General features: G+C 39.7%; 1 protein-coding gene across 4 annotated transcripts in view; it reads right to left on the bottom strand.

Annotated features, from left to right (window-relative positions):
• The window catches only part of RANBP3L (RAN binding protein 3 like), a 57189-nt gene that overhangs the window by 20180 nt on the left and 10671 nt on the right, over positions 1–26338 (bottom strand). Inside the window, exons 2-6 of one of the 4 annotated variants that reach the window (XM_017344681.4) lie at positions 11163–11221; positions 10002–10041; positions 9484–9561; positions 4588–4659; positions 3977–4116 (exon numbers count right to left, since the gene is read on the bottom strand). In XM_017344681.4, coding sequence (XP_017200170.1) covers positions 3977–4116; positions 4588–4659; positions 9484–9561; positions 10002–10041; positions 11163–11221 — 389 coding nt within the window. Of the gene's footprint in view, positions 1–3976; positions 4117–4587; positions 4660–7578; positions 7654–9483; positions 9562–10001; positions 10042–11162; positions 11222–26338 lie in introns of those variants that run through there. The other 3 variants (XM_017344683.4, XM_017344682.4, XM_089312734.1) reach the window with 3 other exon arrangements.

A 26338-nucleotide genomic window follows, 5' to 3' on the forward strand; every position in this document is an offset into this window, starting at 1 on the left:
TGGAGCCAGGATTAAACCCAGGCACCCAGACAGGATGTGTTTCTACGTAAATTTTTATGTCAGTCACTAAAAATTATTTTGAATTTTTTTCTTTTGATAACAAGAGCTTGAGAGCTGGCAAATATGAGGGAATTTCAAAAGGTCATGGAAAATGGAACTAAAAGTTGTTTATTTGTTACAAAAATGTTTGAAATCCATGCATCTAAGGAGTCTCCAAAAAGTTCATGGGAAATATGTAGTATGGAAAAATTATACATGGATTGTTTTGTACAAAAATAAACATATTTTAATTCCATGTTTTTATGCCCATTTTGGTATTCACTCAAATTATCAAGAGAGCATGTGCCAGGGCTGGCACTGGAGCATAGCAAGTTAAACCATGGCCTGCAGCGCTGGCATCCTGTATGGACATAAATTCAAGTCCCAGCTGCTCCACTTCCAACCCAGCCCCCTGCTAATCCTCCTGGGAAAGCAGCAGAAGATGGCCCAAGTCCCTAGTCCACTGCCACCCACATGGGAGACCCAGAAGAACTCCTGGCTGCTGGCTTTGGCCTGGGCCAGCCCTGGTCTTTGAGGCCATTTGGGGAGTGAACCAGTGGATAGAAGATCTCTCTCTCTCTGTCTGTGTGTGTGTGTGTGTGTGTGTGTGTGTCCTTCTCTCTGTATCTCTGCCTTCCAAATAAATAAATAAATACATCTTTTAAAAAAGAGAGAGAGCATGTTTCATTTTTAGCAAAAATCATAGGATATGAGGGCTGGCGCTGTGGCGCAGCAGGTTAACGTCCTGGCCTGAAGCGCCAGCATCCCATATGGGCGCTGGTTCAAGACCTGGCTGCTCCACTTCCGATCCAGCTCTCTGCTATGGCCTGGGAAAGCAGTAGAGGATGGCTCAAGTCCTTGGGCCCCTGCACCTGCTTGGGAGACCCGGAAGAAGCTCCTAGCTCCTGGCTTCAGATCAGCACAGTTCCAGCCGTTGTGGCCATCTGGGGAGTGAGCCATTGAATTGAAGACCGTTCTCTCTCTCTCTCTCTCTCTCTCTCTCTATATATATATATATATATATATATACACATATATATATATATATTTTTTTCTTTCTGTCTCTATTCTCTCTGTGTAACTCTGGCTTTCAAATAAATAAATAAATAAATAAACCTTTAAAAAAAATCAAAGGATATGCTCAAGACCCAGTCACTCAAACGTTTTATCTCTCAGACAAAATGGTAGTTTTTACTCCTAGGTTGCCTGAAATAGGTTTTTTAGACGTGTGTGTGTGTGTGTGTGTGTGTGTGTGTGTGTGTATAATGATTTATTTATTCATTTGAAAGTCAAAGTTACACAAAGAAGGAGAGGCAGAGAGAGAGAGGTCTTCCATCTACTGGTTCACTCCTCAGTTGGCCGCAACGGTCAGAGCTGTCCAGATCTAAAGTCAGGAGCCAGGAACTTCCCAGTTCTCCACGTGGGTGCAGGGGCCCAAGGACTTGGGCCATCTTCTACTGCTTTCCCAGGCCATAGCAGAAAGCTGGATCAGAAGTGGAGCACCTGGGACATGAACCGGTGTCCGTATGGGATGCCAGCACTGCAGGTGGCTGCTTTACCCTCTGTACCACAGTGCCAGTCCTAGACATATATTATTTAATTTCTTCATCGTGTGTGACTTGATTAATGAAAGAATAAGTAATAATGTCTCTGGAGTTTGACATACAAATTATTAAGGAATATAAAAATAATGACTATAAAATTCCCCTGGGGATAATTTCACCAGATCTGTAAATTACATGCATTGGTGAAAAATCCTTACATATCACCTTACATGTACTTGTGTCTTTAGTTTTCAGTTCTTCAAAGGTCATCATTACACAGAAAATTCAATAATGGGCTTACTCAATTGAGTTTTTCAGTCCTTAGAAATAAGACCTATTTGTTAGAACTTATAAATTAGTCAAGAAGAAACAATTGCAAACAAACATTTGAAATTTTCTCTTATGCTTTATCACTTAGGAACAAAATTCAACAAATACATAAATACATTTTACTTTTTAAATATGCAATGTAGCATTTATAAAGTCATGCCAAGAAAGAAATGTTGATGTATTTTGGATGTTACAACATGAAATAAAATATTTATATATTCTTTATAGTATATGTCATTCCAAAATCAAATGCAATAATGATGACTTTTTAAAATTAGCACATCATGCTCTTCCTTACATAATTTAAAGTTAATTAAATAGCATGTATCATTTCTTAAATCAATAAAATAATTTATATAATGTGATGATGACTAATAGATTATATTGAAACTAAAAATTTTAATAATGTACTTATCTAAAATTGAACCCATGTTTTATTTTAAAAATAATTTACATACCATACATAAACAATGACTTTTTTTTTAAATTCATAATACTGGGATGAGCATTTGACATAGTGGCTAAGGTACTGTTTAGGATGCCCTCATCCTATTTCAGAATTCCTATTTGCCTCCTGGCTCTGCTTCCAATCCCAGCATCCTGATAATGCACATTGTGGGAGGCAGCAGGGATGGCTTGAGTAATTGTACCCTCTTGGGATACCTGGACTGAGTTTTTGACTCCCAGCTTCACCCTTGCCCAGCCCTGGCCATTGCAAGTGTTTAGGGAGTGAACCACCAGATAGAACCTGTGTGTGTATTTGTGTGTGTGTGTATTGGTATGCCTATCTGACTTCTGTCTCTCATCTCTATCTCACAAATAGATAAATAAAAATGTTAAATTCATAATGTCTCACAAAATCATATCTCACAAAGAAAAGTGTTTGGAAATATAAAAATGTTGACAAATGCTGACTTTACTTTTAACTCCTTTATTTTGCTGACAAAAAGATAATATTGGGTGCTTTGTCCCCCAAAAATATAGATAGTGGTAGGGTTAGGACTAGTTAGGACTAATACCCACCTGATTTTTTTTCACTGAATGAAATGGCTGGTAGTGTTTACACTTCCATGGAGGGTGGGGGGAACCAAGCAAAGATATGGACTAACCCTAAATAGCTGAAAACAAATGATCAATGGAATAACTCCTAATTGCAGCCTTCTTATCTTGTGTTCTATTATCAGCTAAAACTGTAGAAACAGAATATCCTCCAACCCATATTTGCATGACCTGAATACATTAATGTCTGCTAAGAAAGGCCTCCAATGAGTGATCCAGCCACTGCAGCAGTTGGAAGAGAAAATTCGTACCTGTCTCTGCAGGCTGCCCAGGCCTTGTGCCACACTGTCATAAGTAGTTTCTTTGCTCCTGTTATTTGTAAAGATGCCTCAAGAGTGGATTCCTGATGTGACCTACACTGGCAGCACAGTGATTAACTATGATGTTGACCAGTTAGATATGCAGAAAATCTCTATCCCTTTTTTGGCTACTGACTCCAGTTCCCACCTGCCTCACTGCTCTGCAACAAGACCCTCCAGGTTACCACTGCCCTGGTGCTCAGGTTTACAATTTTGGCTCCAGGACAAGATTATGTATTTGTTTTTTAAAATTTTTTTGAGAGACAAGAAGAGAGTGGATTCGCATTCACTGGTTCACTCTGCAAATGCTCATATGGCAGAGGACTGCGACCCAGGAACTCAATCCAAGTCCAGGTCTTCCTTTTGGGTAGCAGGAGCCCAACTACTTGAGCCATCTCCTGCTGCCTCCCAGCATGTAGATTATTAGCAGGAATCTGGAGTCAGGAGCCGGGTCTCAAAACAATGTACTTCAACATGGAATGCAAGCATCCTAACCACTATGCCAAATGCATGCCTCTACTACAAATGCAGTAAGATTACCAACACCATTTTGTATCCAGCCTGAATGTTTCTCAAGCCTGGCTGCTGCTTCAGCAACAAAGCCAAGCTCACACAGCCCCCAACTCTGGTTGCAGGGTCTCAAAACAACATACGCAAAGAAGGATATGCGTTTGAGGTCAATCCTACCAATGGACATGTACTTACCCTATGCTTTATTTTTTCTGTCATCTTGCTGGATTCCAATGTGTTGTGCTCAAATGATTTTCTTGCTTTTTCACAGATTTGAGATTGAGGTGGCTGCAAAATAGCAGGTCTTAGAACATGTTCAGAATGTTTCACGGTACCTTAAAATAATAGAATAAAAGATAAATATATTTTTAGTGAAATAGTCTTTCTTCCCTGTTCTTTTTTTAACTTCATTTCTAAAGTAGTGATGAGGTGGGGGACTAATGTTAACTAATTAAAGACAAAATAACCAGTGAATTGCTTACTTCTCCTTCCCTATCTAGATTTTGCCCAATAAGTATTCATTTTGACCATGGGAACTGGCTTACCAAATATTTTTATTACTCATGTTTTGTTACTCTGCCCTACTTCCATATACCTAACACACACAGTCACACACACACACACACACACACATACACATATAAATATATATGAAGGATTTTTAAAAATTATATGTGGATTTCAACATGTTTTACAGCAAAATAAACTTATCTTTTAATTTCATTTTTCCATGAACTTTTTCTATCACTCTCATAGATGACAAAAAGTAAGATTTTTTTGTGGTTCTTTAAGTAGAAACTACAAACCTTGTTCTTCACTATTCATATCAATATTCCTTTTAACAAGAGTTGATTTCATAAAAATGTTGTTTTCCTTCACTGTAAGAAAGAATATTTAAAATCTGTGAGAGTGAACATTGAAGGTTTGACAGTACTGTTCTGAAGTGACCAGAAGGTGTCGCTGTTGGCACTAACAGTAATCAGCCATGCCCTTTAGTGCACTGGTTTGGTTAAAAATGGGATTGCCACATGAGTTTTGCTAGGTAATTCTGTTTATTCTCAGAAATATAAGTGAAAATTAGGTCACTGACAGCAAATTCTTTAGAATCATGAAAGAATGTACTGTGATAAATTCTACAGATTATAAAAGCTGAATTGATAATGGACCCTCTATGCTTTAAAATTTATGGAGTATTATAAAACCATTAACTAAGTCTGTGCCCCATCACCCCATTCTTTAACAAAATTTGAACAGAGGAATAAAGAAGACCTTATGCTGGGTTATTTTTCTATATCATGTGTAGGGTAAGCCCGCAGTGGTGACTACAAGTAAGGATAGAATTTCTATACATTTTCAAAAGATCTCCTGGTGATTGCAAATTGCATAAACCACAGCCTTTGGGCATTTAATTAACAGAGACCAAAAAAAAAGTAAGAATTGCTTCCACGAAGAAGCGTTCCAAGTATTATAAATGCCCGGTGGAACTGCTTCTCTAATTCAAATTTAAATTTAATGATTATTGCAGTCTTTATTAATGAAAACCATGAATAGGTCATAGAAAGCTGTACAATTTTTTACCTGTCCCGCAAACACTGACATTATGCTCAAAATAATGTAAAATGGTACTTGCTGCTATCCATGTTTCTTTATTTGTTTTTCTTTCTATGTGTGTCTGATTTATAAAATGACTCAGGAGCACGAATTTGGCAAAGCAGTTAAGACACTGGCTAATACACCTGCATCCCATTATCAGAGTACTTGGGTTGGAGTTCCAGCTCCACTACCAATTCCATATTCCTACTAATGGGAACTCTGAGAGGCAGTAAGTAATGGTTCAGGTGATTGGATCCCTGCCACCCGTATGGGAGATCTGAATTGAATTTCTAGTTTCAGCCTGGCCCAGCCCCAGCCATGGCCAACATTTAGGTAATGAGCCAGCAGATGGGAGATTTTTCTCTTTCCCTCTCTCTCTTTTAGCCTTTCAAATAATTTCTTAATTAAAATAAATAAAAGTATATATCTACATAACTTAAGGCCACCTCCTTGCTTTATGCACAAGTACAATAAAACAAAACAAAACACTCACTTGGCTAATCCTCTGCCTGCGGCGCCGGCACCCCGGGTTCTAGTCCCGGTTGCTCCTCTTCCAGTCCAGCTCTCTGCTGTGGCCCGGGAGGGCAGTGGAGGATGGTCCAAGTGCTTGGGTCCCTGCACCCGCATGGGAGACTGGGAGGAGGCACCCAGCTCCTGGCTTCAGATCGGCGAAGCACCGGCCGTGGCAGCCATTAGGGGAGTGAACCAACGGAAGTAAGACCTTTCTCTCTATCTCTTTCTCATTGTCTATTACTCTCTCTCTGTCTCTCTCTCACTGTCTAACCGGCCTGTCCAAAAAAAAAAAAAAAAAACCACTTTTTGGCTCTGAATGTAGAACTCTTATTTCTCTTACTATCTATAGCTTGTCCATTCAGAAGAGACCTATAGGAAGTGTCTCTTCTGCACTAGACAGGTGATTGACCTACTGTTGCTCAGTCATACTTGGAATTATTGATAAGAATAGGGATTAATTATTTTGAAAACTCCATAGTCTCTGGGTAGAGGAGGACCAAAAAAGTGAACAGCTTGTATTTGTTTCTTTCTTAGTGATAAACTTAACTTGTAAAAAATCAGTTGGTTGTTCAACGGAAATAAAAACATTCACAAAGAGAAATCATTATTTTAATGTGGGGAATCAACCACTTCAAATATTTTGATAAAACAGTTTTGCTTAGAAAAGCATTGCAAATTTAAAATAAAAAGAAGTAATATTTTCATTAGTTATAAGCTCTAATGGAATCATATTCTAAACTTTACAATGTGAATCTAAAGCATAGTCATATATTTTGAATACTAAATATGAGGGTACTTCGAACAGTTCTTTGAAAAAACTGAATTGAAATGTAAGCTATTCTAGTGAAAAAATTTCTTGTCACCTATGCATAATTTTTTCAAACCACACATTTTTTATGAACTCTTTGGAGACACCTCATTGTGCATGCATTTCAAAACATATTTGCAGGCCGGGCGTTGCGGCTCACTAGGCTAATCCTCTGCTTTGCGGCACCGGTACACCGGGTTCTAGTCCCCGTCGGGGCGCCGGATTCTGTCCCGGTTGCCCCTCTTCCAGGCCAGCTCTCTGCTGTGGCCAGGGAGTGCAATGGAGGATAGCCCAAGTACTTGGGCCCTGCACCCCATGGGAGACCAGGATAAGCACCTGGCTCCTGGCTTTGGATCAGCGCGGTGCGCCGGCCTCAGCACGCCAGCCGAGGCGGCCATTGGAGGGTGAACCAACGGCAAAAGGAAGACCTTTCTGTCTGTCTGTCTCTCTCTCTCACTGTCCACTCTGCCTGTCAAAAAAAAAAATATTTGCACCAAAATAAATTTACTTTTTAATTCAATTTTCTATGAATTATTGAGGTACCTTTATGTATTATAAAGTACTTGGTAATAATAAGTAAAATAAAGAAAACTGTCTTTATTTTATGCAGATGCCTCATATAAAATAATACTATCATAAACATGAAATTCTAAAATAATTGATATGCTCAAACTTTCTACTAAAAATAAAGACATGTGCTGTCTGGATTTGTGGAGGTAGAATTCACAAGGTATTCTTCCATGCATACTTTCTAAGCCCTCTATTTGATTTGCTGCCTTAATGTTAGCATTTCATGATAATTGATATAGAAGATTCATTGTTAAAATGAGTGATTTTGAGAAGTCAGGGTGTCAGGCTTGAGGTTGTAGAAGCACTTTATTACCTGGCCCAGAACGGGGGAAGGTTGGGAGGCCAGTGAAGGATGAAGATCTCATTCACTTCTGAGACAAGGTTGACACTAAAAGCAGATTGCAGACTAATGTCAATAAGGACGTGGGGGTTTTGTTGATTTTTATTGGGATTTTTGCTGTTTGCAAAAATGTTTATATTACTAATTTAGGAAAATTTTTGTATCGTTATCAATAAAAAAAAAGAGTGCATCTGGTGAGGATTATAAATTAAATTTTATTCGATCACCAAATATTTTTGCGGATGGGCATTAGGCTTGGCAGTTAGGACACCAGTTAAGACACACATGTCCTATGTGGAGTTTCCTGGTTTCGATGCCTGGCTGGCCTCTGACTGGCTTCCCACCAGTGTAGACTCAGGGAGACAGTGATGATGGCTCAAGTGGTTGGGTTCATGCTACCCCCATGGGAGACATGGAAGATCTAGATTGAGTTCCCAGCTCTGATTCCTCTGCCTTTGCAGACATTTGGGGAGTAAACCAGTAGATCAGAGTCCCGTGCCTCTCAAATAAATAAATAAATAAATAAATAAATAAATAATTCCTGAGGGCTCATCATGTGTAAGAAACTCTATCAAGCATGAAGATGACTTCACACAACTCACAGTGGAGAAGAAAGACATAGGCATGAATAGTTGCATTACAAAAGGCAATATGACCCATATAAAAAGGATTTGGAGTGCTTTGAATATGGAAAAGAGACAAACTAAGTTATTGATGAACTTGCAGTACAGTATATAAAATTCTTTTTAAAAGTCAGGCATCCATTTGCTTAAGTAGCTGGTCACTTTAAATTGGCTTTCCTAGGGTCATAGCTGTTAAAGCAGCCACCTGCAGTGTAGGCATCCCATATGGACTGCACCACTTCCTATCCAGTTACCTGCAAATGCACCTGGGGAAGCAGCAGAAGATGGCCCAAGAACTTGGGCTCCTGCACCCACATGTGAAACCTGGAAGAAGCTCCTGGCTCCTAGCTTCGGACTGGCCCAGATCTGGCCGTTGAGGCCATTTGAGGACTGAATCAGCAAATGGAGTGGAAGATATCTCTGTCTCTCTCTCTCTCTCTCTCTCTCTCTCTGTAACTCTGTCTTTCAAGTAAATAAATAAATTTTGTTTTAAAAAAGTGTCCCGGGGCTGGCACTGTGGCATAGCAGGTAAAGCCACCGCCTTCAGTGCTGGCATCCCATAGGGGCACCAGTTCGAGTCCCGGCTGCTCCGCTTCCGATCCAGCTCTCTGCTGTGGCCTGGGAAAGCAGTAGAAGATGGCCCAAGTGCTTGGGCCCCTGCACCCACATGGGAGGCCAGGAAGAAGATCCTGGCTCCTCGCTTCAGATCAGCGCAGCTCCGGTCATTGCAGCCAACTGGGGAGTGAACCAGTGGATGGAAATCCTCTCTCTATCTCTATCTCTATCTCTATCTCTATCTCTATCTCTATCTCTATCTCTTTCTATCTCTCTGCCTCTCCCTCTCTCTATATAACTCTGACTTTCAAGTAAAATAAATAAAAATGTTTTTAAAAAAGTTTCTCTGATTACAAAGTTAATACACACTTGATGCAGAAACTTTGGAAATAGCAAAATATGAAAGTGGTAGTAAGGGTAGGGAGCATCAAGTTATTGGAATGCCATTGCTGAGGATAACCACAACTAACGTTGTGGCTTATGTCTTGTCAGTATTTTTTCCCGATACTGATAAAGTGTATTTTCAAATACTGACTCACTGTACAATCTATTTTATTTATTATATAACACATTACGTGATATATTGTAAACATTCTCCAAGGAGTAAACTTTTAGTGTTACCATTTTGGAAAGTTTCTTAGTAACACTACATTCAGAGTAGCTGTAACAGTGAACAGTCAACAGTCAAGGCTACACCTACCTCCCTGGGCCTGAGCATCTGCAGTGTGCAGAGTGAAAGACGAAGATCGTACACGCTTTCTTGAATGATCATTACATTCTGAAAGACAGGCAATAAGAAGGGTAAAATTGCTTGCAGTAGCAAATTATCCACACTCCATAACATGAGAGGCTAAACAGAATTTCCTTTTGTCTACATAGGTCATCATTTGATGATGTGTTAACTCCTGAAGTACAATTTTAAATATTGGTATTAATAGTTTGGTGATCATAAACCTATAGGCCTGTATGTGGCATGAAACAATTGAAACAAGTGACTTCAGCAAGAAATTGTATACTTAGTCTGAGGTTTTACAAAGGTCTTTGGTAGATTAGTGGACAGGTGGTGGAAACTCATGGACAGTTAGTCCTCTCTGTTCTGGACTTGCATACCAGAAAAACCATTCAGATTTATAGTCTGTGTCACAGGCCACAGCGTTCGTCCCTGCTTGTTTTCTTTGTATAATGATGGATTTTGAAATACAAAATGTAAATAGTTACCGTGTTCTGCTGCTTCATACAAGGTGTCTTCGGCTGGTCTCTGAAAGGACATAAAGTTGCCCATGAGAGTGGAGTATTTGCTGTTTTAGTGTCAGCTTTCCACCCTGCCACTTGAGAAGATAATTCTGAGAACCAGGGCCGGGGAGCCCCTCCAAGGCAAGGCAGCTCACCTTTATTCCCCAGCCAAGGAGTCAAGAAATAGCCAAATCAAGCCATTGGTTTTCTATTTCAATGACAACAGAACATTTGTGGGAATTTATTTAAAATGCAGATTTTGGGGGCAGGTGTTGTGGCTAAGGAGATTAAGCCTTCTGCTTGGGAGGCCCACACCACATATTGGACTGCCAATTCAAGTCCTGCTGTTCTGCTTCCAGTCCAGCTTCCTGCTAATGCACCTGGGAAGGCAACAGAGGATGGCCAGAGGGCAAGGGACCCTGCATGGGTAGAATTCTGGGCTCCTGGTTTTAGTCTGCTCCAGGTCTGGCTGTCATGAGCATTGTCTTTGTGTCACTCTTCCTTTCAAATAAATCTTTCAGCATATGGATTTTGAGGCCCTTTCAAGATTCTGAAGTGTTTATTCTGGGGTAGGGCCCAAGAATCTGATCTTTTTTAACAAGGGCTTAGAGGCTGAGTTTCTCTTTAATTTGTTTTATGGGTAGTAGAGTAAATGACCTAAGAATGAATATCAAGAACATAATAATTAGCTAAAGTGAGAATGCTACTAATCTTATTGTTTGTCTTTTGAAGTAGGACATTTTAGTATGATGCTGAAAAACAGATGTGGGCCATAAGAGCCCTTTTAAGTCAAGTATCAGTAGCTTAGGGTTTATTTTATACCCAGTTGTAGACTAGGCTAGACTTGGGGACCCAGGAGGAGCTGGAGCCCTCTTGATCTTTTTAGGTTCTTCCCCTTTTCAAGTCACTCCAAATATGCAAATATTATTTTAGTAAAAACACCAAATTATCCAGAGCTTTAAGACAAGACCTTTTGTTTCCCGTTTCAATCAAATTTATGTCCATAAATCTCAACTGTATAAAGGTTCCACTGTACTAGGGAGGAACAAGATAAACCTTTGCTGCAGTGACATCTTTCAGTATAGCTAGCTTCTTGAAATGTATCTTTTTTGTCAAAATCAAACTAACAAAATAGTTTAACCTTACCTTAGAAGTTTGTTCTTCCTTTTCAAAAATAAATACTGGTTGAGCAATGACAGATTTTTCTGTAAGAGAAATAGAAGACAAGAAATCAAAGCTTATACTGGTATTTCTAACACTAAGAGAAAGCACCAAAAGTGTCTTCATATTAGAAGAAAAATTTTTATTTGTATTTTCCATGCCTTTTGGTAAAATCCAAATTATTTTACTTGTACACTACATAATGCATATTTGTGAATAATTTAACAGTTAGGTATAGAAATAAATGCTTGGGGGCCAGTGCTGTTGCGTAGTAGGTTAAGCCTCTGCCTGTGGCCTAGGCACCCCATAATGCTGCCAGTTCAAGCCCTGGCTGCTCCTCTTCTGACCCAGCTCTCTGTTAATGGCCTGGGAAAAGCAGTGGAAGATGGCCCAAGTGCTTGGGCCCCTCAACCCACATGGGAGGCCAGGAAGAAGCTCCTGGCTCCTGGCTTCAGATCTACCCAGCTCCAGCAGTTGCAGCCATTTGGGGAGTGAACCAGCAGATGGAAGACCTCTCTTTCTCTCTCCCTCTCTCTATCTGTAACTCTGCCTCTCAAGTAAATAAATAAATCTTTAAAGAAAATAAATGTTTGGAGAAAGTGATAGTAGCCGGCTTTCATAAACAGGCAATCCCATTAAAAGAACATTCATTAAGTGTTTAAGGAAAATAAAGTATAAGCACTTGCCTTTAGACTATTTTTAGGACACAGTGATTAACATCTTTAAAAATAAAAAGTTTTAGATTGGGCATTTGGTGCAGTGGTTAAGAAGCTGCATGGGAGACATGCTCAATATCAGGGTTCCTAGGTTCAAGTCCAGGCCTTGGTTCCACTTCCAAGCTTTTTGCTAATGTACACCCTGGCTCAAGTGCTTGAGACCCACATGGAAGATGTGGATGGAGTTCCGGGCTCCTGGCTTCAATCTAGCACAGCCTTCGCTTCTGCTGGCATTTGGGGAGTGAACTAGTAGGCAGAAAATATCTCTCTGTTTTTTTGTCTCTTTGTCTTTCAAGTGAAATTAAAACCAATCAATAAATAACTTTTTTTAAAGCATAAAAATATCAAGTAAAACAAATCTCATCTGAGAATAGTACTTCTAGATGATTTGAATCTTAAAATGCAAATGGTATAGGTGTACTTCATTCCATTCTTAAAATTAGCCAAGTAGAATTCATATTTCCTTCACTCCAATAATCATGTACTAAACTATATTTTCAATATTTAAGGATTGGTCTTACATAATATTGCAAAGCAGATAAAATTCGTCTTCAACCCTGCCAGCCTTATTACCCTTTCATATTTTCCTATCTTAGGAAAGCCAATAGATACACTTCGATGATTACAGCTTTAAATATCAGCACTCTAGAATTCTTAAGAACTGTTTTTTTGGGGGCAGTTATGACTTGGGCTCTGGAGTTAGATAAGCATGTGTTCACATATAAGTTCCACCACTAATTGGCCATATACTTTTGAGAAATGTAATGTAACTGTACCTTGGTTTCCTCATGTGAACAAAAATGAAGATTATAACAATGTTTAGCTCATAGAGTTTATGTGAAAATTAAATGACTTTTTAAGATATAAAATATATAGATATATAGATTTTAACAAGACAAAACAAAAGCCTTGAAAATAGATATTAAATACATGGCATACCACCAATTGCCATTCTAAAACTCATAGTTGACATTGCTAACTGGTGACACATTCCTGGTGAGTCCACATAAGGCCTCAGAACTTTTCTCATTATAGCATCCATTACCAATGCATTGCTTTGACATCAAATGAGGTAATTTTCTATCCCTGAGCTGAATAAATAAATTATAGCTGAGGAATTTCAGGAAACTATCAGTAACATTTTTTATGCACCAGAAAGGTCTTCTCCAATTCCCACCACCTTATCCCCTGAGAGAATGTCATACACTCTGCCATATTACCCTTTGTGAATCTCCTGCAGCCATGAGAACTTAGGTGCTTCTCCAGTGAGATCAAGATACTATTCCATTTTTATGCAAGCTCTTAGCAGACAAAGTGAGCCCAGCAGAAAATGCTCAGTAACAAATTGAAATTCTCATCCATAGGAAACTACATTCAGTTCTATAATTTTTTCTCAGAACAAACTCCTTTTGCATCATTTATGTTAGATTTAAGCAATGAGATTCCTAGTGACTTTTGAAAATAAATAGTTTTGGTGAACGTGCAGTGGAAATACTAATGAATTAGAATAATAAATGAGGCTCTTCTGAATGAGTCTTGAGACAGCCATCCTTAAAATAGCATGATTTGGCCAAAACCCAGACAAATAACATCTTGACTTTCCCTCTGTCAAAACACAGCTAGGCACTCTGGCCTCAGAATCAGCCCTTAAGGCATTCGGATATGGCTGAAGAGCCCATGAGAGGCATGGAAAGCCAAGACACTCTGGGAAAAAAAAATAAAAAAAAAGAAGACCTAAATGAAAGATCTCTGCAAGTGAGATCCCAGTGGAAAGAACGGGCCATCAAAGAAGGAGGTACCTTTCTCTGAAGGGAGGAGAGAACTTCCACTTTGACTATGACCCTGTTGGAATAAGATCGAAGTTGGTGAACCCAAAAGGCTTCCATAGCCTTGGCAACTCATGACTAGAGCCTAGGGAGATTACTGACACCATAAACAAGAGTGCCATATTGTTAAGTCAACAACAGGAGTCACTGTGTACTTACTTCTCCTGTGGGATCTGTCCTTAATGTGTTGTCCAATGTGAAGTAATGCTATAACTAGTACTGAAATAGTATTTTTACACTTTGTGTTTCTGTGTGGGTGCAAACTGATGAAATCTTTACTTAATATATACTGAATCGATCTTCTGTATATAAAGATAATTGAAAATGAAAAAAAAATAAAGTAAGCTCTATACCAGTAAAAAACCAACCAAACAAACAAACAAACACACACACACACAGCTAGGAGCCGATGCTGTGGCATAGCAGGTAAAGCCACTGCCTGTAGCTGCGGGATCTCATATAGGCGTCAGTTCCAGATCCAGCTGCTCCAATTCATAACAAGCTCCTTGCTAATGTGTCTGCCCCTGCACCCACATGGGAGACCTGAAAGAGGCTCCTGGCTCCTGACTTCGAACCATCCAAGCTCTGGCTGTTGCAGCCATTTTGGGGGTGAACTAACAGATGGAAGATGTCTCTCTGTGTCTCTGTCTCTCTCTTTGTAACTCTGCCTTTCAAATAAAATAAATAAGTATTTTTAAAAATACAGCTAAAAATATACAAAAGATACTGTCAATGGCAGTATTAAGGTGGAAATCAAAAAGGATACTTGCAGCTTGGAAGGCATACAGTCAACTGAGAAAGTGTCCCTTATTCATTGAATCAACAAATATGTATCAAGCATGCATCCCTTTTGTGCAAACACTGTGACAGGAGTTAGGAATACATGATCTGATTGAAGGTGTGTTAATGTCTGTGCAGCCACTTTCTCTCCTCGACACTGCCCAGCACATTATTGAGAAAGCAGATAATGTCCATACCTCCTTCTCCACTAGATTCTCTTCCATTCTCCCAAGTAATTCTCTTGACTCCGAGCACAGAGTCAAAAGTAAGCACTTATCAAGCCTTGTTCTTACCTGATCCAGTAGGAGAATTTGAAAGTAAAAACAAACTCCTTAAGATTATATGTTTTTGGGCCAGCACTGTTGTGCAGTGTGTAAAGCTGCTGCCTGCAGTGCCTGCATCCCATATGGGCGCCAGTTCTCATCCCAGCAACTCCATTTCTGATCCAGATCCCTGCTAATGTATCTGGGAAAGCAGTAGAAGATGACTCAGTCCTTGGACCCCTGCACCTGCGTGGGAGACCCAGAAGAAGCTCCTAGCTTCTGGCTTCGGATCAGCTCAGTTCCTGCCATTGCAGCAAATTGGGGAGTGAACCAGTGGATTGAAGACCCCTCTCTCTCTCTTTCTCTCTCCCTCTCTCTCTGTGGGGAGCAACTCGGACTAGACTGTTACTGGAGTTAAGACTTATTCTGTGCATCTGCTCTCCCACAATATGGCGCTGGGAGAGGAGGAAACAGCTTCTACACAGCTGCCTCCAGTTCAACCAATAAACAGCAGGACCTGCTCCTGATTGGAGGAGAGCAGCGTACTTGGCATGTGGGTAGCAGAGTTGGGATTGGTGGAAGAGGACTATAAAGGAGGAGAGAGACAACATGCACCAGGAACATCTATCTGAAGGAACAGAGCGGTGTGCCACTCCCCCCGCGGAAGTGGGGAAAGTGGCAGGGGGAACTGCCCTTCCACGGAGGTGGAAGGGTCGGTAGCCAACCCGGGAAGAACCAGCAGCAAACCCGGGGAGGGCCGAGCAGACAAAAGAACAGCGCAGGGTCCTGTGTCATTCCTCCACGAAGACGGGGAGCGACATCTCTCTCTCTCTCTCTCTGCCTCTCCTTCTCTCTCTGTGTGATTCTGACTTTCAAATAAATAAATAAATCTTCTTTTAAAAAATTATGTGTTAAAACTTAGTCTCTTTTCTTTCTAATACAATCATTAAACCATTTATTCAACAAGTATTTTGGAGAGATGACTATGTATAAGACATTTTGCAAGATATTGTGAATAAAGCAGTACAGCAAATAAATGTAGTCCTTGCCCTTATTCAGTGTTCATTGGGAGTGAAACAGACCTGGACAATGGCACAATTATTTAACTTCTGTTGGGATGAGAGTTACAAAAGACAAGTGCCAACTTCTCAGTAAGTGACCAACAGTGAAACTTTTTGGTCTCTGAGGTCAGAATTTCAGGTTTCCCAGGAGACACAACATCCAGGCAAGTGTGAAGAGTACTCAAGTAGAGAGAAAAGCCAGAGTCTCCGATGAAGGAGGCAGCTTGGGAAATTCCAGTAATAAAAGGGTCCAGTGTGGCTGACATCTATCAGAAGAGAGGATGCATGGTAGGAAACGAGGCTAAAGATGAAGTTTGAGCTTTGCAAAGCCTTGATGTTCTGCTAAGGGGTTTGTTTTTAATCCAAGAAACATAAGCCGTGAGGAGTTTAGGAAAGGGAGTTGTGTGCTCTGATAGGCTTTTTTTTTCTTCTTCAGGGATCACCCTGCCACAAGGATCACCCTGTCCATTGTGTCTAACTCAATCATTTCCATCCTGTTTTGGGTTGAATACAGTCTCCACCACTTATGGATGAGGAAATGAAGGCTCAGTCAGTAACTCGCTCAAAGTTATGCCCTAGTAAGTGCCAAAGCCTTGAATTACACTCAAGCCTCCCTCCTCCAAACTATGAATCTCAACTCCCACGCATCACACTAGCATACCACATACAGCTCTCCTGGAACACTTCACATTCTACGTGTATAAAACATTGAATTCAGCACCATGCCAAGGAAAAATCAGTATGAATTAATGCCACTTTAGCATTCTCAACTTTATCAAAATTGATTGACCATACACACGTACTTCTATACATCCCCAAGCAGAACTTTCACAATGATAAAGGTGTTTTTTTTAATTCGACAAGAAAAATAATAGCAACAAATTCTAAGAGCTGGGAAGGAAAGTAGAAGGATAAGAAGTAACTGATCAAGCAGAGCAGGGAACCTGAACTGCAAGCATTAGTTAGCAGCGGAGATGCTAGAAAGCAACCTGGTGTAAACCCCTACAGAAAAACCAAAAGTCCAGTACCACTAATGATTTCTGGAACTGGAGATAAAGTCTGGCTGGAAAAGGGAAAATGTTTTATCTGTACAGCAGCAAGGAAGACTGGAAGGAGACTACTGGTTTTCCAGAAAATCCTTGTAGAAGCATCGGATTGCTTAAACCACATAGTATGTATAATGTTGAAAAAATAATTCCTTGTCTACCATGGTGTTGCCACCCATAATTAAAGCACAAACCTCATGACATGTTATTGACTTACATGGTCTAACAAACCTCCAATCAATCTCTCTCTCCCTCTCTTTTATTTTATTATTATTATTTTTTTTTTTTTAGTTTTTAAGGATTTTGTTCAGTGATAGAAATGCATAGGAGAGTGAGGGCTTTACTCAGGGGAGAAAGAAAAGTCTAGAGGATACGTTGGGGTCCATACCAAGCAGAGAGCAGGCCAGGAGCAAGCCACATGCAGCAAGCATGCAGGCAGGAAAGCAGGGAGCAGGCGGCTCAAAGGCATGGGCAGCAAGGGCAACAAAGGGCAATAAGGGTGAAAAAGGGGCAATATCAAAAGGCTTCCATAACCGTGGCAACTCATGACTAGAGCCTAGGGAGATTACTGATGCCATAAACAAGAGTGTCAAATTGTTAAGTCAATAACAGGAGTCACTGTGTACTTACTTCTCATGTGGGATCTGTCCTTAGTGTGTTGTCCAATATTTTTTTGTTTGTTTGTTTTGTTTTGACAGGCAGAGTGGCCAGTGAGAGAGACAGAGAGAAAGGTCTTCCTTTGCCATTGGTTCACCCTCCAATGGCTGCCACGGCCGGCGCGCTGCAGCCAGCGTACCGCACCTATCCAAAGGTAGGAAGGTAGGAGCCAGGTGCTTCTCCTGGTCTCCCATGGGGTGCAGGGCCCAAGCACTTAGGCCATCCTCCACTGCACTCCCGGGCCACAGCAGAGAGCTGGACTGGAAGAGGGGCAACCGGGACAGAATCCGGCGCCCCGATGGGGACTAGAACCCAGTGTCCCGGCGCCGCAAGGCAGAGGATTAGCCTACTGAGCCACAGCGCCAGCCAGTGTGTTGTCCAATGTGAAGTAATGCTATAACTAATACTGAAACAGTATTTTACACTTTGTGTCTCTGTGTGGGTGCAAACTGATGAAATCTTTACTTAATATATACTGAATTGATCTTCCGTATATAAAGATAATTGAAAATGAATCTTGATGTGAATGGAATGGGAGAGGGAGGGGGAGATGGGAGGGGTGTGAGTGGGAGGGAAATTATGGGGGGGGGGGAAGCCATTGTAATCCATTAACTGTACTTTGAAAATTTATATTTACTAAATAAAAAATTAAAAAAAATTTAAAAAGGGGGCAATATCTCAATTCTTGGGCTGAATTCTTTGCCTTAAAATATATGGAAATAGGGAGCAGGTATTTAGCCTAACAGTGTAGACCCCTGTGTGCCACAAAGAATGCTAGATTTGGATTCCAGGCTCTGGCTCCTGAATCTGGCTTCCTGCTAATGCAGGCCCTGGGGGTCAGCAGTGGTGGCTCAAGTAACTGGGTTTCTGTCATCTGTGGGGAGACCTGGATTGTGTTCCCCACTACTGGCTTTGGCCCTAACCATTTTGAGCATTTGAAGAGTGAGCCAGTGGATGAGCTTGATCTCTCTCTCTCTCAGATAGATAGATAGATAGATAGATAGATATACAAACTTTTTTCCTATTCTAATATGTAGCACAATTTTCTCCAGAAAGTTTTAGGTGAATTGTAAGGTGTTGTCATTATCCTTTATTTCCATATGTTTAACTGACACCAAACCCCTGACAGATAAATTTCCACTAGGAAAGTAACTGGAGGAATTCGTTGCTGGATCATCTCAGAGGAGGGTTTTTTTTTTTTTTTTTGGATCTACTGAGCCAAGACAGTGGCAGTGGATCCCAGTGGGCAGAGGATAGGCAGCTTCTAGAGTTTCTGCTCCACAGCCTTTCCCACCTGGAACACAGCAGACTTCTTGCTGATTGGTAGTTTACAGACTGTGGGAACTGAGTTCCCCACATTGGATAGGAACAGGTCACTCCAACAAGGGCTGGAAAGGGTTGTGGAAGACAGAAAGCGGCAACCATCCCCCTTCAAAGGGGCATCTGCTGCCAAATGGGTCACCACTAATTGCTACCAGGAAGGGAAATTATCCACTTGGACTGTGGCCCTGGTGGCTCCACACTTTGTCCTGCCTTTCTTCCTGGGCCTTTCCATATGTCTCTTCCACATCCTCGTAGCTCAGATCTTCTCCCTGTGCCCTGACTCATCTCAGTAGCAAACACTTTCCCTTATGACCCTGTCCTCTTCACCCTCTTCCACCTCGGTCTGGCTCTCTGGCTGGACAAACTTAGGTTTTAGATCTTTGAAGTCAGATAGGCCTAGAGCTATGTTTTAAAAAAAATTACTGCAGCCTCAGCTTTTTCATCTCTCTCTCTCACACAGATAACACACCACAGACACATATATACAACTCACACACATCACACACTCATGCATGAGAGTATTTCCAAAAGTTCATGGAAAAAAGAGTTGAAAGATGTTTATTTGGGGCAGAAGATTTTTGAAATCCATAAAGAAGAGGAATATTTACAAAGTTCATAAAAAATGAGTATAGGAAAAATCCATGCATGGATTTCAAAAATTTTTTTGGTAACAAAATAGACTCATCTTATAGTTTCATTTTTGTTAACTTTTTGAAACTTCATATATATTTAATGGGTTGTAATGGGATTGAAGCAATATATGCCTGTGATAGCCCCTAGTGTAAAGTATCTTTCTACCCTTATCTGTCTTTCCCTTTCTTCCCATCCCCATATATATACCTATCTCTCTGTTTATGCATATAAGGACATCTATAGGAGTACACACCCATAAACATTCAGCAGTTTATCAGGCCACAGGCTGCATAGAGGACCCTGCATGAAGCTTGCATTCACCCCCTCTTCCTCTCCAGTCCTGTGGTATGTGCACTCGCCTGTACTCTGTTAGCTCTCAAGGAACTGCCTCATTATTCCTCAAAAGTTTTGCTTTCCACTCATGACCTCATTCTTACCTCTAATTTTCTTCTTGCTGTCATTCTCCTATCTTTCTTATTCTTTTTATTTTTTAATGTCAGCAAGTTTCTGAATTCAGACTGTGGCCCTTCTTTAGTCGTAGAGATCCTTGCTCTTCAATGTGTGGTCGACAGACCAGCACATTGACAGGGAGCTTGTCAGAAATGCAGAATCTCAGGCCCCTCTGAGACTAGGGTCAGTCTCCAGTTGACAGAATCTGCAAGTGATTTGTTCAAGTTAGCATCTGAGAAGCCGTCCGCTAGAGCACCTCTAGGTTTCCGTAAACTCAGATCAAAACTGGGAAGACAGTATTGCACACACCTCAAGTCAGTAACAGAACCTGCAGGGTGTTTTGAGGAACTTGGTAAATAACGAGAAAATAATGACTATTCAAACCATTTACTATGATTGTCATGATTTGGTGTAAGGTGAAGCCAAGGGTTACTCTGATGACTTAAAAGGAAATACCTGTAGTAAGGATTTGAAAATATATTCAACTTTGTCACCCTTTATTCTGCTTGAAACAACTAATTATATCTACTCCAATGGAAAAGTTTGTTTTCTGTCTTTACATGTCTGAAATCTGACTTTTTTCAAAGAAAAAACACGTGAGAAAATGCCACTTCTTGAGATGGTTAAATATTAATTAAAGTGTTCACTTTTATAAAGCAAAAATTTAGCCTGGAAGCACAAACTGCCTCAAAAGCATTTGTCATAATTTAAGGATTCTTCAACATGTATTTGAATCATCTGAAGGGCTGTAAAAATTACATCATCTGTAGAAGAAATAGACAAATCATCAAAACTTATCTCCATCTCTGTAAAACCCCAGGAGGAGACACCAAAGCTGTGAATCACAACCTTGATTTTGACCAAAAAAATAAATAAGAAAGAAATCAAAACCACATTAAAATCTTGTCAGACAGTTTTGAAAAAGGACAAATTGTAGCCTCAGAAGAAAAGAATCTGTGCCAGTTCACAAAGGAACCACAAGATTGAGACACTGTATACTTATTTCTAGCTATAGGTGGGAGAAACTGTAAACATGCAAAAGGAATGAAAAAATAAGCAACAAATTACCTATCAAAATATGAAATAGTCCTCCTTTAGTGAAGGAGGTGGTAGGACCATGGAATAACATTATTAATTGTGGTGGACACTCTTGGCTCTGAAATGCTCTGTACTGACTTGAAGGTAGAAATAAACAGGACCCCAGGAAGAAGCAGAGGCAGTTTCCCCAGATAGTTTCCAGGCTGACTCAAAGCACCGGCCCAACCTGAGAGGCAGGATGAATGGTCTCACAGTTATCCCGTCGAAGTAGTAACCAACTCTGTGGACTTAAGTATCAGCTGATCGTAAGAAATACAGAAGTATACAAAATAAAATGAGGGAGTCCTTACTCCTTTCCGTCTTATCTTACAGTTTTTAAAAAATGCTTTAAGTTTGTATGGGAAATGAAGTTATAAACTGTCAGCTCTAAGAAATCTAGCATTTCTTAGTTTGGATTCATTTATGAGAATCACACACTAGAGCCGAATAGAATCAACATGAGAATAAAATGAGGAAAGTTATCCCTCTTCTCACTCATGTTCAGAATGGGAATCATTTCACAATAGGAAGCTGGAGAAAATGAGAAAACTACCTTTCAGCCTCACTGAACACAGCCATCAGCATATGAACTCATCAGCTTCAAGGGATCCATCCATTGCTAAGTTTTAAAAGCTCTAAACTCCTTCTTCACTTATTTAGATTCAGACACAGGCTAATTTTTAAAAGCCATAGTGAAGACGTACAATATCGAATGGAAGCAAGAAGCAAGAGGAACCAGAGGTTCTGTCAAATACAAATTTCACTGCCCTTCTGGAAGTAGGACCATACCCTTGAAAATCCTGTGTTTAAATGCATTCTCACCACCACCTCCACTCTGAATTCCAAACTGTTGTTCCATTTATAATCTAGATAAATGTGGTAGTAGGTTGCAGCCAGTGACTTAATTTCATTTGTACTTTAGACTAAAGATTTGCAGCAGTAATAATTCAACTGAAGAGATAATTAGTCTAATTTATTAAAGAAAGTAATTTACTTCATTACTGTCTTCATGGAGAAGTTCACAGATTCCTACAAATGAGATTTTATTAAATTATTCCATGTAGAATATCTGCCCAAATGACTCTGACAATCAAATATAGTGATGGCTGAAGAAGCTGGAGATATTTTAAAGGCAGGGTGACACACAACATACACACAGAGAGACACAGAGACAGAAAGAGATGGGAGAATATCTTCCATCTGCTGGCTCACTCTCCAAATGGTTACAATAGCCAGAAGACTCTGGCTTCCAAGCTGAATCCAGGAGCCTGGAACTCCATAAGGGTCTCGCACATGGCTGGCAGGAACTTTAGCCATCATCTGCTGCTTCCCAGGAGCATTAGGGGGAAGCTGGATTACAGTGGGACTTGAACTGACACTCCAATATGGAATGTGGGCATCCCAGCAGCCACTGTGCCACAAAACCTGTCCCTGATTTTATATTTCTTGAGAAGTTTCTGTAACTAATCTCCAAAGATGTGCTCACACACAGTGTGCTAATTGCAGATGATCAGAGAATAGAGTGCTCCAAAATGTTCAAGGAGTAAAAGCCTTCTTTGTTTTTCAATAGACCTTTTTCAATTTTCCATTAAATTTAACTATTGTTTCAATGTCAAAGCATAACTCTATGGGTTCTTTTTTCTTAAAGACAGTGGCTGCCACATGAAATGCTAATGCATATCACGACTTGTCTTTACCCTGTTACCTTTTGAAATATTCACCTACCGTAACCTGAATAAGTACTATGAAGATGTAGGCCTGGCTGATATCCTAGGATGCTTATCTTATGCATGGATGTAAAATAAAAGCTTACATTTGTGTCATACTTTATTATAAAACATATTTAAATATATTAACATTTGGAGAATAAGTAAATGACTCCAACGGAGCTAGAATGCATGGTTGTAAAAATCTAAGCTTTGGAGAAAAACAGATCTGAATTCAAATTGCATCTCCTCAATTTATTGTGTGATACAGAGCAGCTCTTCTAACCCTCTGAGCCCGAGCATCCTGATCTGTAAAATGTGGGTTATAAAACCTGCCTCACAGAGTGCAATGAATAAGCAAGGTCATATATGTAAAGCATTTAGTACAGTGCCTGGCTGGTAAGAAATGCTCAGTAAATTGCAACTCTTATTCCATGATATGATTGTCAATAGGTAAGCTCGTAAACCCTTTTGCTCATAAAAGAACTGAAACTCTAAAGTTAGAGGACACACCCAAGGTCACATAGATAGCACTTTGGGTCTTAGGACTGAAACACATGAGAGCTGACCAAATCTCATGCTTCATCCTGCTTTCTACCTTCATCAGCCTTCATCCTGATTTCTACCTTGAGTTACATGACTGTTTGACAGACTCTTGTTTTCTGAAGGGTGTCATGCCTGGGCTACGATGGCTGTCCCCTGCTTCCACAGCTCTACACAGACCTGAGAGGTGACTTCACCATGAGAATCCTCAGGCACTTACATTTTCTAATCACTAAACACTGCAAGAGGCTTCTCTTGTCCTTCCCATTCTTTGCTCAAATTATAGACTCTAAAGAAGTTTGTTCAAGAATGTGTACAGACCAATGGTATGGTAATCCTAGCAATTTAAAATCTCCGTCAATATTTATTTTCAGCTGCTGGCAAAAATGACAGGAGAATGTATTACTTTGACAGAACACACTGATTTCTCTATGATTTGAATGTGCTATTTTGTCCACAAATAAAGACTATTGCATGCTTTTGTGATAAGATGACTTGCTGTCTTTACTTGAATATCCACAGCACATGTGAGACCTGGGGATTGAGTGTGGCAGAGACAGCTGCTTGCTCTTTTGTTCATTTAGGCTCCAGGGCTAACAAAGAAGCAGCGTGGTCAGGCTGGTGCCATTTGGAAATACATAGTTCACTTGACAGTATTTGTAAATCACATGTTTTGCCATCAGAAGACCTTGCAGTGTGAAAATGCTTCCATATGTTAGCAATGAGTCTCTTCACTTTGCTGAGGGAGGCAGGAATAGGCAAAGTCTAGGTTTCATGGGATGTTGAAGATACAGGCAGATGCACAAAGTAAAAATGGGATCTTCTTAAAGTTAATTTTAAAGAATTCTCCTTACTGCTAAAATTAAAGAGGTTATTTTGACACAAAATAACCTAAGGACTAAACCATTATTCAAAAAGATGACTATTACCAATACAGCTTTATATATTGAATTAAAATAATTTTATTTTAAGCATAATAAATAAAATTTAATTTTTAATGTATTTAATTTCCCTTCAGTGAGGAAACACACTATTTTGAAATTTCTTCATGATTCCAAGGACACAGACTGGATGGAGACGCTTGATTACAACATCTTCCCATTCCAAAACTCTTGCCCTTGAACATACTGCTCTTTGTCTTGAGCCTTTGAGCAAGCAGGAGAAAAACCTCCTTGTTCCTGTTACCACAGGAATAAATGGATGTTGTTTCCACCGCGAACAAGTCCTTGCAGGCCTAGTGGGGAAGAAAGGAGCCAAGCTGGCTTACAAGGCCTCACAACTCAAGCCCCTTTCTCCTTCTGGGAACTCACAGCAACTCTGGGAGGCCAGCCTTCCCCTGGCAGTTGAGGACTGAATTGCCCTACTGACCCTCAGAGCACAGGAATGAAGCAAGACTAATGTGAGGCCTGCTACAGGTGGCTTTGCACAGATTTGATTGCATTGCATTAGAACTAGGATGGGAGAAGGAAAGGCCAGGGAGCAATTTGTAAACGTACAAGAAGCATTTTGCTCATCATGCTAAAGAAAATTACAAGAGAAAAATTTTTACTTTAAAAATTTATGTCTTGAAAAATTCTCAGGAAAATGAGCAACACCCTTTTAATTTATTCCTACCTTCACACTTTCCTGATCATTGAAACACTGTGACAAATTAAGGTTAAAGTATTGAACATGTTCTAATTATATGATGCCTCCTTAAATTATTTTTAATTATGGTAAGATAAGCAAAACAAAAATTTACCACTTAGAATGCACAGTTCAGTGACATTGGTACATTTACCTTGTTGTGAAATTTAATTTCAGAATTTTTCATCATCTCAAACTGATATTCTTTACCTATTAAACAATAACTTCCCGTTCTACCCTCTCCCCAGCCCTGGTTGACCACTATTAAATTTTCTAATGCTGAACCTGACTGTTCTGAGTACTCAGATATGTGGAATCATACCAGATTTGTCTTTTTGTGTCTGGCTTATTTCACTTAGCATATCTTCACCCGTGTTGTAGCATGTCAGATTTTCATTCATTTTTAAGGCTGAATAATATTCAATTGTATATGTAGACATTTTCAAACTCTATTTGTCCACTGATGAGATTTTTTTAAAAAAAATTAGATTTCCCCCCTTTTCCTTGTCATTCTTTCTTTTCTTCCTGACTCCCTATTCTAATATTCACCTCCCATGCCTCCTCACACACATTTCCCACCCTTCCTTCACATTTCTCCTCTTCTTCCCTATTTACTTGTATACTCATGATTTTCTAACATGCTCAATACATCAAGTAAATACTCTTTCTATGAGTTTCAAATTACCTCCTGAATTTTTCTGTCAATTTCAGATTTACTTTATTATTATGACACTTATGAGATGTTTGGATGTAGGTGAAAGTGCAGTCCCTGCTCTTTGTACCAACTACTCCAATCAGATTACTTCTCTCTTCTGGTTTCAGTTTTGCAATACATAAAAGCAGTTGGATCAAGTGACCTTTGAAGCTCTAACATTCAGTGACTTACCAATATCAACAACTTGAACTATTTGGGGAAAAATATTGATTCATTTAATTAACATTTGTTTCTATGAGCAAGGTAATAGATCATAATTAAGCTCACAATATTGTGAGTTTAAGGTTTAAAATGTGAAAACTATTCACAAAATTAGAAAGCAATTTGGCACATTCTTTCATGATGCATTTTAGATTTGTTTTCTATATCTTTGTTTTTTTCTCATCTTTAAATTTGTAACTGAGATTGTTGTATAAAAGTTCCTCTAAACTTATTTTGCTTCAACCCCATCATAAAAACCATTTCCATTAATCAAACTTGAGCTTATTCAATTTTCAAAAAGAAAAATGATGAAAAACACCAGAACTTTAAGCCATATTTGAGAGTGAATCTCCTGTAATGAAAATTGGCCTCATCATCTGTTTCTTGCCCATCTTCAGCTTATAAAAATACACACACAAAGTAATCTTTATCTGCACCTTCATTTATCTTCAGACAACTACATTTTAACACAGCCAATTCTAGACCAACATGGTCTATTTCCAACATTCACAGGCTACTGGCCTGCTTTACTCTTTCT

This window comes from Oryctolagus cuniculus, chromosome 14 (assembly GCF_051225735.1).
Source record: "Oryctolagus cuniculus isolate XC-2025 breed Fujian yellow rabbit chromosome 14, ASM5122573v1, whole genome shotgun sequence".
Taxonomy (NCBI): domain Eukaryota; kingdom Metazoa; phylum Chordata; class Mammalia; order Lagomorpha; family Leporidae; genus Oryctolagus; species Oryctolagus cuniculus.